We start from the raw sequence: 11,766 nt of genomic DNA, 5'->3' as shown, positions 1-11,766 counted from the left end.
CTGGTGGTTGTTTCTGCTCCTGGGGTCTGAAAAGCTGGGAGGGACTGGGGAGAGGATGTCTCCTGAAGCGTGGAAGCTGAAACCATTTGCAGCGTGGCAAGCCCATGCTCACGGAGCTGTAGCTGGGGATGGGAAGAAAGCATCAGCACAAAGCAAGTTGTAGGGCCAGCACTAATGCGTGTCCCTCTCTCGGCAGGCATTCCTGGAGCGTTACCTCAACCCGGGCCCAACCCTCCAGTACGACAGGGATCGCTGGTTCTCCAAGCAGTGGACGCTTGTCAGCGAGGAAGCGGTCACAAGCGGGTTACAAGACGGCATTGTTTTTGTCCTCAAGTGCTTGGACTTCAGCCTTGTTGTTAATGTGAAGAAAATCCCTTTCATCAAACTCTCGGAAGAGTTCATAGACCCTAAATCTCATAAATTTGTCCTCCGCTTACAGTCTGAGACTTCAGTCTAAGGGATTTCAAGGGTGGGTTGTTTGGGGATTTTTTTTTTTCAATATTGTGCTTTTGGGTTTAAGTTCCCCAAAATTGATGCTGACTGAAACTGGCAGATGATGGACCAGTAATATTTGACCATCTGCACTTTATTTGGAAAGGGGAGGGGGGAGTTGGGATATCTTATCTAGAAAGAAATATCTTAAGAGGCGACAGGGTGACTTGGCTCGGTTAGCTCAGCCTTGGAGACAGAACAGATTTTTTTCTTTACCCCCCCCCCCCCCCCCCCCGCTTTCCAGGCATACTGTAAATCTCACGCTCTCTCTTTCTCCGCACGATTGCAACGTCGGTATTTTTGTTGGAGCGCTGCCTTACGCTGTGCGCGTGCCTGCGCTTTTGTGTCTCTGCTTTTGCTACTGGTAGCTGTTTCTGAGACCGCCTTGCTCATCTCTCCACTATAGAAACCTGCTTGCACAGGAGAGGTTTGCAGTCCCTGTTCACTCGGGGAGGAGAGGGTATCAAAGGGTGGGTGTGAGAGGGCTGCTTCTGTGAGCCACCTTATCTGGAGACTGAAGACTTACTCCTCTCCATGTGCCCTCTTCTGTCAGTGCTGGACCTGTATGACCATAGTGGGATGGTTTTGCTCTCTGTGTCTCTGAAGTTGCTTATCTTGAACTGGATCAGCCCATCTTGCAGCTCTTCAATATTTTTTTTTTTCACCAGTGCTTGTTAGTGAAGCTGTTCTGTGTGACACAGCTCCCTGTTATCTCACCTGCTTCCCTCTCTCCTCCTTGCCTGCATCTGTGTCAGGTAGTCCCAAGCCTCCCCATTTCTGTCCCCTTCTGTCTGGCTTTCCAAATGTGTTTCTCCAGCCATGGTCCCCTCAGGGTCTGCCTTACCGCTGCTTCCTTTTGCACCTGCAAGGGCTGCATATTTGCACTGGGACAGGGTAGGTAAGTAGCTGGCTCCTCCTCAGATAAATCACAGACCCTCCCTAGTCTGACAGCCTCTTTGAGGTGAAGGGGGGTGAAGGCAGGAATGTGCCCCTCCCTTTCCAACTGGCTTCAAGTGTGTCTGGAGGAAAGACGGGCAAAAGCACTTCCCTCCTTGGGGAGAGGAGCCAGGGAAGGGCTGACCTCTGCCACATGCACTTGCTTTGGAGAACTGCTGTGCTCTGGAAACACTGCAGTGTGCCCTTTCCCACCGTACGCCTTCAGCTATAGCTAAGAAATACCAAACTATGTCTGAATGTTGAAAATCTGCCTGCCTTTCTTGGCCTTTCTGTACTGCAGGAGTTTCTGCTCAAGGCTGGGATCTGCTCCTGTGAGAGATGCGTAGTTCTTAAATTGCAGTTTGGTTTGTAAGGCTGCCTTTGCCCATCAGTGCAGCTTTTGTGTGTGACTTCTGTCGTCTGAGGTTTGCAGAGTTTTGAAAGACTTCCTTTTAACAACGAGCCTAAACTGGTGTCTGGAGTCTGATTGCCAGCACAGGGCATCGCATGACTTTGGAGCCAGCTCTGAGGCCGGCAGTGACCTGCCTTCAGTCAGGTCCCTCTAAGACCTTCCCAAGCTCTGTGGCGGTAGATTTGCGTGTGTGAATGCAAACACTGGATTCATTCTGCCCAGTCTTTTGCCATGCAAATATCTCTATCAGGCAGGAGCTGACCTGCCCTCCATACGGATGTCTTAACACAGAAGGCCCCAGTTCAGCAAGATACATAAGCCAGTGCCTTTCACTGCCAGGGTGCATTGTCTTCTGAGGGGGCCTGTGACAGCCCTTCCCATCCCCTTTGGTCTTCCCCAGGCCTTCCCTGGGCTCCTTCACCAGCTCGTGGGGCTGCCCCCCACTCCCACCAGCGCGAGGTGGCCTGACTCAGGCCAGGGAGTGGGTCTCTGCCAGTCCTGCATGGCATGGCTGGTGTGGGCTGGCCAGTGCCCACCATGAGCCGGTGGGAGGGAGCAGCTGCCTTAAGCAGGGGGGTTCAGCCTCTTCCAGCTGCAGCAGCAATAGAGCTGCTTGTTCAACAGCACCTGCGGACAGTCCTCTTGGGATCAAGGGAGCACCCTGGTGAGCGAGGGTCCAAAGTGGTGATTTCCCCATCCAAGTGACACCTGCAGTTTCCTGCATCTTTCTTTTACCAGTGCATGGTAGTCACCTGGATCCTGTCTTCATGTAATGTGCCAGATGTGGTTGTGAAGAAACTAGATGGCGTGGTACATGATGGGATCGTGCCCATGTCCCTTAAAGGATGGGAAGTAGGTAGAGTTTTCCCTTCTCTAAACTTAGTGTTTGGGTTTCTTTCTAGTTCAGGCTTTCTGGTAGTCTATACGAGGACTCCGTTATTGACTGTGGCCTTCGCAGTATTTTATTTTGAAAAAGTAGATTATTCCCTCCTTTAAAAAAGGGGGGGGAGCATATAGTATCTCACACTTAGCTCTCCTAAAGATGCGTGTATCTGGCTTTTATAATATGCATAACCAGCAAGGTGGGATAGACTGGGAGTAGCTTGGGACTCTATGGAGCACTTATGGCTGTGTGGAGGCTACTGCCTGTGGCTGAATTGGCTCATTTCTGTGAAGCCAGAACAAGAACCACCTTGCCGGGGGCTTGGGTGTGCCATGTGTGTGAGAGCACCTTGTCTCAGGCACCTCTGCAAAACTTTCTTACTTTCCCAGGATTTCCTTCCCCTTTCCTTTTCCCTCCCCCGTGAGGGGGGTTGTCTGACAGTATCTGCTCAGGAAACTCATGTCTTAATTGCGTTAAATCCTTGAACACATGGAGAACCAGACGGAAGCGGCGTGTGCTCGCTCTGGGTCTGCTTCCTCATCTGTGTGCTGTGGTTCAGCGCTGCCTTTTCTGCGTGCCGCCGAAAAGGACACTGTCAATGGGGGCCAACTCCTGCATTAAACGCTCTTCCTTGTGTCAGCAGCATGAGTGCTTTGCCTGATAAGATCTGAAGGAGAGGACTTGGCCTCTCAAACGGTCTCTTTAGAGATGCAGCCTGCTTAGGGGTGAGGACAGACTAAAAGGGGAATCAGGACTCCTGAGCATTCCGTTTGGTTTTTTAATGACATTTTATTTTTCAGGGTCTCTCGTTTCCCCTCTCTGTGTGAAATCAGGGGACCACTGTCATACCTACCTCACTGGGGTGTTGTGAGGCTAAACTCAACTTGTCATCAAGTGCTTTGAGATCCACAGATGGATCTGTGGCATCTATAGGAATTCAGACTCTCCATAAAAATACTGAGCGGTGAGAGCAGACTGGTTTGTTTAATTCTGTTTATAGCCAGCTAATGAGTAAGAATCGAGTCACAGGGAATGAAGCTCTGATCCAAATCCTGCAGTCCTTACTTCTGCAAAGCTTGCCAAGAGCTAAGCATAAATAAGGCTTGTAGGGTTTGCTAGCCAAGTGCAGGCTGTTTTCCTCCAAATGCCTCTCCAATCCTGTATTGTCTCCTTGCACATATTCTCCCTCCTCTCTCCCAGTCTGGATGCTTGTACCTGGCTGGGAATTGTTTTTTTTAGAATTCAAGTGGTTTATAAGACAACCCTGTTTGTGGTGAAGTGGACAATGTTCCTTGCACTGGACATCCTTCACTAAAGGCTGAACCATTCAATACGGTGCTTTGTTGCCTAGCCAGGAGTGGTGTTGCCCTGCTCCTCTCTTCCATGTTGGTGTTTTTCCTGTGACACTCAAGTATGCTGCTCAGATACTTTAAAGGCTTTGTTTTTGCTCTCAGACTTGTTACAGCCTAAATCCAAAACCATGCTGAGATATATTCCAAAACCAGATGCAGCTAAGACTTTCAGCTGTTCTGGAGCAGATGGAAATGGCTGTGGGTTTCCACGAAGGCTGGCTTTCTCTTTCATGGCTAAAGAGTGAAAGATTTGGATTTCTTGCAGCTTCCAGGGATGTAGGGGCAGATATTAGACCCTTAATACCCTGCTGCTCCTGTAACTAGGCTTGGACAAAGGTTGTTAGCGTATCTGTTAGCCTCTCATTGCCATGTGGCTGCAGCCATCCTTGTAGAGGCTCTGTGGGGCTGCCCCAGGTCTCAGACTCCTTTCCTGCTCACGGGAGCAGAGCAGGCAGCGCTCTCAGAAGTGTAAGCGTTTTAGCACTTCCCTCCATAGAGCACCATTCCCTGACCAAGCCCCCGTGGTCAGCTTGAGGAGGTGGGGGGGGCTGCTTGCAACTACCAGTTTTCACCCTGTGGAGGGGAGACGTTGCGACCCACACACCCCTGTAGGCAGCAGGGTAGCTGGTGTGGGATGCACCGTGCATGAAAGGGTGGCATGATGCAGCTTGCTCACAGAGGAAGGTTCTGCTTCTGGGGTTGTCCTGGGTGCCTTCAAGAGCAATCCCTCCTGAAAGGCGATACTGGAGAGAAAGGCAGTATCAGTCTCTGCCAGCTATTCCTCTGACTTCTGCCTCTAAAAATTTTCCTGCCAGCAACTTCAGTCACTCCAGCTCCCATCCTCCCCTTCCTGTGTTTTTCCCAAAGTTCCCTAGTGAGGCATAACAAGTATCCACTGGGATGGGAGGTGCTGGGGCTGCAGCTTGGAGTGTGGGGGCAGCTCATGATAAGGCGCTAGTTTGGGGGAGGTCTGAACAAATCCCAGCCCTCATGGAGCCTCTTAAACTTTTCCTTTGGGATGGGGATCTCCACGCAAAGCCTCAGCAATCAGCTGTTGCCAAGTATGCCAAAAGCTACAGGGAAGCAGTTTCTGAAGCTAGCCCTGCATAAGTAGCTTTTAGAAGTCTTGTTTGAGATGTGCTTGTTTCCAACACTTGCTGCTGAAGAAACTGGAAAGATCCATACTGTGCTAAATGTGGAAACCTATTCAAGCCAATTTCATCTTGCTTACCAAAACTTGTAAATCTGCCCTTTTTAAAGGTAAAACAAAAGTCTTGCAGTCTTTTGCAAAAATGCTGTAGTCTGGTCCCGGGCTCTGCTATTGAGTTGCTCTCGGGTCTGCCCTGCCATATGAGAGCTGTTCACGAGATGTGTGCGCGTGGATGTCTGTTCTCTCATTCAGCTTGTGTGTCTCTGTGCTTTTTCCCTTATAGGTGTGTGCATTATACATGTCTGAAGCCTCAAGCCAGGCTTGGTGGTTCAGTGTTTAAACTGTGTTAAGAAGGAAGTGCTCTTGGGATTGAGCTGTTGGGTTTTTTAAAAAAAATTCAAAACCCCAAAAAACCCCCCCAAACTTCAGTTCTCCTAAAAGAGATGGCTTTGGGCCATGAAGTCTCCTACAGGAATATGCATCTTCCTGCGTTCAGGCTGCTGCCTCCAATAGATGATGACCAAAAGTTGCCATTTCCGACTGCTCTGTGACTGGTGCGGATCGCTTTGGGATACTCCTGAGCCTGTACCAACGGTACAGCTGGTGTTATTCACCCCTCTGCATCCCTCCAAGAGACTACGTTTTTATCCCTGTAACGTACCGAAGCCCTGCAGGCAGCCAGCCCTGCCCCGTGTGTGCTCTGCCGTGAGAGGGAATCCTTCCCTCTGGCTGCTTCCCGGGCACCTCTCACCAGCGCTAAGAAGCTTGGGGTATCTCCTGCCTGCACAGGGGGATGCTGTGGCTTGCTACCTGCACAGACGTAACTGTGAAGGAATCTTACACTCTTCTGTGCCTGTTTCTTTGATTCAGCATTATCGTGTCTTGGGGAAGGGGGTGGGAGCGAACGCCCTTCCCTTGCCCTCTTTGATCACTGTGTAATACTCTTTTTCTACACAAACTGTGTATAGTAAGATGGGTTTTGCCAAGGTTTTCTAATTAATAGACACTAACCAGCATTTCTTCCCCCCCCCACCTTTGCACATGTGACTTTAACTGCAATGGTACATGGTCTTTCTGTTCTTTTCTAATCGTGACCTTAAGTAAGCAAATTCCTGGTGTCTGTGACATTAATGCACTGTGGCTCTAGCCTAGTAAATTGTTCTGTTCCAAGCTGGGTTCTCTTAAGTTATAGCTGGATGGGGTTTTGTTGTTTTTAAACTGAAACATAAAACCATTTTACACTTTGCATATTTTGTACAGTAAAATTCTGGAAATAAACTAAAACCAGATTTGATTGTCCTACTCCTTCCTCTTATCCTTTCAGACAAAAAAAAAAAAAAGCTTTTCTGGTCTTCAAGCATTCCTTAGCTGTGACTGGGAGGGGCCCTGCAAACATGTGGTTTAACCTTTTTGAGGCTGTCTTTTTATCACCCTTGTTCAAGACCTTTCTGATCCACCCTGCCAGAGTAAAATGCAAACTCATTTATCACTCCTGAAGAAAGACTGGTAGGTGACTGCTTTGAACACCTGAAATATCAAATGATGGGGAGCAAATGCAGGTGGGGGGGGCATGACTGGAGTGGGAACAGGTTTTTCTGCCTCCTGTCTTCTCTCCTAGTTTGCACACAAATTATGAAGTGCAGAACTCATTGCCGAGTTCCTTATTTGGACCTGGTGGGGAGGAGGAGTGGCGAGAAGAGGAAAAGCCAGTGCTCCTTGTTTGTGTGGATGCGAGCCTGTGCTCTGCCAAAACAATGTGTGAGGATATCACCTCAACAGCACCTGTGGGTACTGCTTTTCCCACCTCCAGTTTCCATTGCCAGCATGCCGAGAGCTTGGAAAGACCAAGCAGCTGTGCCTGAGGAGACGTGGGAACAGCCTTCTTACCTAAGCAGTCTTTGGTGCCTGCTTTTCAGGAAAGCCCCTTTTAATGGGGAGTACCTGGCCTCACAGCTGTGTCTTGCCCAGCAGATCTCCTTGGTAGCTTTGCTGGAAAAATCCACAGGATGCTGCTGTGCAGTGAAAAAATAGAATGCAACAGTTGTGGAGATAAGCAGCACATATATAAATGCTGGTGGAGAGAAACATCCAAATGGGTAATTCTCTGCTTGGGGGGAGATGGATGTATTTAGGCTACAGAGCACTGAACTAAAGCCCAGGAGGAAGCAGGAAGGGTGGGATGGAGGGGTGCTGGGTCCTGCCTCCTGCCCTCCCTTGATCTCTCTGCTTTTGATCTGTCCCTGTCATCCTGCTGGTGCTTTGGCAGTGCCCAGCCCTGGGCTGTTTGCAGTGCAGCTCCTGGAGGTGGGCAGGGGAAACAAATAACGCTGCTACCGCCCTGCAGAGCCTGCGACGGGTGTGCAGCCATTGCTGGTCCCTTCCTGCCCCTCAGAGGACGACCTGACTGGAGCTGTGTAGGTAAATACACCGTAGGAGCTGGCTGCAGGTGTGCTGCAGGAAGGTGTAAAAAGCAGGAATTTGGCACAAACAAGATAATTTGCTCATCAGCCTCATCCTAGGCTCTTAGCCTTGAGAGTTGTGTCTTTACATATGAGTTCAGCATGTTCTGTTTCATTTGTGGCTTAGTGCTGATACCACATCAACACCCGATTGCTGCCGTTCGTGGCACTTTCACTCCTGCCATGGGTTGTGGAAGCTGATGGAAGGAACAGGCTTTGCTAGAGGGACCAGTTCCCTTGGCTTTTGCCCAGAGCTCAGCTATCTGAATCATAAGGGGCTGTGGTGTGTAGCTCAGCAGAAATTAGAGCTGAGGGTGCTGTTCTGGTTTGGCCATGTCCTTCACTGAAGTTGCAGGGGTCTTTGAGGTGTGAGGGAGCCTCAGGTACAACGTTGGGTTAAGTATTACTGACCCAAATCTCTGACAGAAAGGGGATGGAGGCTTTCACTGACAAGCAACGCTTGGAGGGACCTGGCATGCTGAACAAGAGGTAAGCACCTTCTGCCTGAGGGAGATACCAGACTGGGGTCACTTGGGAAGGAGATGACTGTCCTGCAGTGCCCTTCCCAGCCATGAGGACATAAGGCTGTGGCTACTCTGAGACAGCACAGCAATGGCCACTGGGGTAGAATATTTGGTGGCTGAAGCGTGGCTTAATATGTAAGAAGATCTATTGACCCCAGTAGGTGATGGGACCAGGCCTCACAGTTATGGACGGTCAGAAAACATCAGCTTTCGGGAATTCAGTGGGGAGGTATGGGGCGAAAGGGTTGCATGCAGTCAGGGTATAACAAATGGGTTAAGAAAGTCATTTGTCACCTTAGGCAACTGGCTGCAGAGCCTTGCGTGAAGCACTAGCAACACCTCACTGTACAATATCACTAGCTAAATTAATAGTTCAGTGAAACATTTGGCTGTAGAGGTGGGCAGGGCTTCAAACCCCAGAACAGTTTCTCCTGGTGCTGCGTTCTGGCTCTTGCTGTTCCAGCCTCGATCTGAACTCCTGGGAAGTACAGGGAGGGATTGAACTTGAGGGCTTCCAGGGAGAGTGTGTGCAGCAAGCCAGGGGGCCCTGGAGCTCAGGGCAAGTGGGTGGGTGCGAGGGGAAGGGGATCTCTCGGCAGGACGTGGTGTCTCACAACAGCAGGCAGGAAGGGAAGGCGCGCTGGGAGCTGGCCAAGCGGAGCGCTTTGATTTGTCTTTCAACACCACTCCTGAGTTTATGTTGGACTGGGAAGGTGATGGGTTTAGGTTACAGTCCTTTCCGGTACTGATAGATAATCCACTGGGGCAGGGGTGTCCGTTCCCTTTTCATGTGTGCATCCATGCACTGCTGGGTCAGGAGGTGCTGAGAGAAGAGAGAGCACTGAGCATAACATGTCTGCAAATGTAGGTAGAGATGGTGTAGTGGCGTGATTGCGTATGCGTAAATCACTATCTATGAACAAGGTTACCCAAGTTGCTTTGAAATTCTGTAACAGGTTTTACAGCCCTGCTGTGAGCGTGCATGTTGGTTTATGCTGACACGTTGCTAGTAAAATGGAGAGTACCTCAAGCGGAAAGCAAGCTGTTTTCCTGTTTCTCCCCATCTCCCTGTCCCCCTCCATAATAAACTTGGAAAAGTTTTGGGTTTGGTTTTTTTTCCCCCTGGCTACTGCTTATAGAGTGGTCTGTGATCAGGCTGGGGGCCACTGCAAGACTGCCAGCCTACTCCAAAGCCCAGAGCTGATCTTCCTTCCCCCAAAATCTGGGGAGCTGTATGGGATGAAGACAGCCACTGCTCTATGTGACCTGGGGCTTGCTCTGGTTCCAGCTCAGCGAATGCAAATAACCTGGGGATGCCAAGAGCCCTCACGCAGTGATACTGCTGCTTGCTGGCCTCCCTCCCAAAGCTGGTGGGCCCTGCCTGTAGCAGGAGCAGAACAGTTGTTTACTGGTGGGGCCACGGCCAAGACAAAGGGAACAAGCCGTCTTTGGGCTCCGTGTGGGTGGCACTAAATACAATTTAGAAGAGGAAGAAGGGAGATAACTTTTACCTTGTGGATGTGCATTTGGGATAGCTCAGTGTGTCCACCTTGCTTATGTATCAAAATATGGAGGAAGTAGCAAAGCCTCAAGAGAAACAGTAAGACAAGGAGGATGCAATGTGAAGTCAGTGGAAGAGACCTTGGAGAATAGGGTGTGGTTTTTCCCTCCAGCGTCCTTAGAAACATGAAGGTACAAAGATTTTAAAAACTGAGACACCACAAATTGCTCTAGGCATGAAGCTACTCTGTAAATTGAAACATTTTAAGTCTCTTCCAAAGGCAAAAATCAGGCTTCCAAATGCTTAGACATCTACAGTCTTGGTTGTCTTTTTTTTTTCTTACTACTTGAAAAGGTAGCATGAATGAAAAGTAGATGTATGGAAAGACGGAGTTCTTGATAAAACACATTTGATTCAGCCTCTCTGGAAGTTTTAAGAGACACTCAGAACTTCTTAGCTCTTTGGACCTCTCTTCAGCACGAGTCAGATGCTGCGGGCATGCTTTAAAAGAGGGAACGAGAAGGAGCTGATTATATCTGGGCCACAGATGTGAAACAGATCTGCAAACCTTTTAGCTTCTATTTTGTAAAAGCTCATTCTAGAGTACTCATAATACCAGATCCTACAGTTGATTATAATTTTGCTTTGTAAGTGGTTGCAAGAAACTGGTTTAGTAATTCAGTAACTAGACTGTGGGAAGCTGTGCAAATTCCTTCAGCAATTTCATTTTGTGGGGACTAAAATGTTCTTCAAACTTTCAGTTACTTTTGTCATTGAATAGCCTCTTTCTTTGTCGCTAGCAGGAGCAGGGCTTTGACATGTTGGATTTAATTTTAAAGCAAAAAATCTAAGGCCAGGCAAGTTTCAGAGCTACTCTCTGGTTGAACATAATTTTATTTTTACCTATGTTACTGAGGGAGGGACCTGATTCAAGCTGGGCTTCCTCCAAATCCAAAAGCAGAGGATGAGGTTGCCCATGGCTATTTAAGTCATTTACCACCCACGACCGAACGAGGACTTAGTCAGGACAACCACTGGTCTTCTCAGGCAGGTAGTTGGCTTTCTGGCTGCTGCTGAAGTATGGGATAAGACCTCCAGCAAACTAAGTTCGTTTGACCCTCGAGGCTTATTTCTTGTGTATGAAGTCATGCCACTTGTCTTCTGCTCAGGCAGTGTAGTGGTGTGATTGCCAGTGGTCTCTTCCTGCAGCAGCAGCCAAGACGGCCCAACCTCTCCTCGTGCAGCTGGGGCTTGGTCAAAGGGTGATGGTTCCTCATCTGGATATTGGGACAATGGGAAAAAGTACCCACCCCCAAAAAATCCTGGTATTTCCACAGTGCCCAGGCTGGTGAAACAGCTTCACCTTGAGCATGTCCCACCTGTCCCCCCAAAAGGAAAGCCGGTCTCAGCCTTGTCTGGTCAGCTTTCTCCTCGGGAAGGAAATGTTGTCCCTCCCTGTGTTCACAGCCACGGCTCATGGCGTGGGGGCCACCACGAATGGTTCCTGGCAGTGGTGTGAGGGAGGCTGCTGTCTCCCTGGGCTGGGGATGAGCTCAAGCAGCAGGGGCAGGGGAGGGCCTTGTCCTTAGGTGACCCTCGATACCATATGCTGTGGGGGTGGGTTAAGGAGCAGAGGAAGACAGGCTAGATAGAAATGGAGAGAGCAAAAAAATCAGGGGAGCCAGTGAAGACCAGAAGTCTGGATAAGTCAAGAGGGATGAAAAGAAGGTGAAAAAGCTGTGTTTTCTTCTCGTTGTCCATATCATTAAGGACAATACCAGAAGTCCTTTGAGTGCTTTGCCGATGTCCTTCATCACAGGGGCTCAGCAAGAGAAGGTGCGAGGGGGGAGCGGACAGGGGGGGCGAGACACCGGAAGGATCTTTGCTTCCATCCCAAAAGCTGCTTGTAATCTGACTCCTGAAATGGGTCTTCAAGATGCCAGGAAGCTCTGCGGCTTTTTTTTTCCCCCCTCCCCTTTAAATAGTTTAGCACCTTTTAAACCTGGCAGGGAGCATTCTGGGAGCAGGACCAAGAGGGCTGGCTCTGCCCTGGACCC

The 11,766-nt window shown here is 49.5% G+C and overlaps 1 protein-coding gene across 3 annotated transcripts in view; it reads left to right on the top strand.

Moving 5' to 3' along the window:
• The window catches only part of VANGL1 (VANGL planar cell polarity protein 1), a 37,361-nt gene extending 30,843 nt beyond the window's left edge, over nt 1-6,518 (top strand). For 2 of the 3 annotated variants that reach the window (XM_072881799.1, XM_072881818.1), the window contains one exon: nt 197-6,518. In XM_072881799.1, coding sequence (XP_072737900.1) covers nt 197-457 — 261 coding nt within the window. In that variant the 3' untranslated portion in view covers nt 458-6,518. The remainder of the gene's footprint in view (nt 1-196) is intronic. The other variant, XM_072881808.1, reaches the window with a different exon arrangement.
• Nucleotides 6,519-11,766: the final 5,248 nt, after the last annotated feature.

This window comes from Ciconia boyciana, chromosome 1, assembly GCF_034638445.1.
Source record: "Ciconia boyciana chromosome 1, ASM3463844v1, whole genome shotgun sequence".
Taxonomy (NCBI): domain Eukaryota; kingdom Metazoa; phylum Chordata; class Aves; order Ciconiiformes; family Ciconiidae; genus Ciconia; species Ciconia boyciana.
The sequence above is the reverse complement of the archived record's forward strand: the minus strand, read 5'-3'. Positions and strand labels throughout refer to the sequence as shown.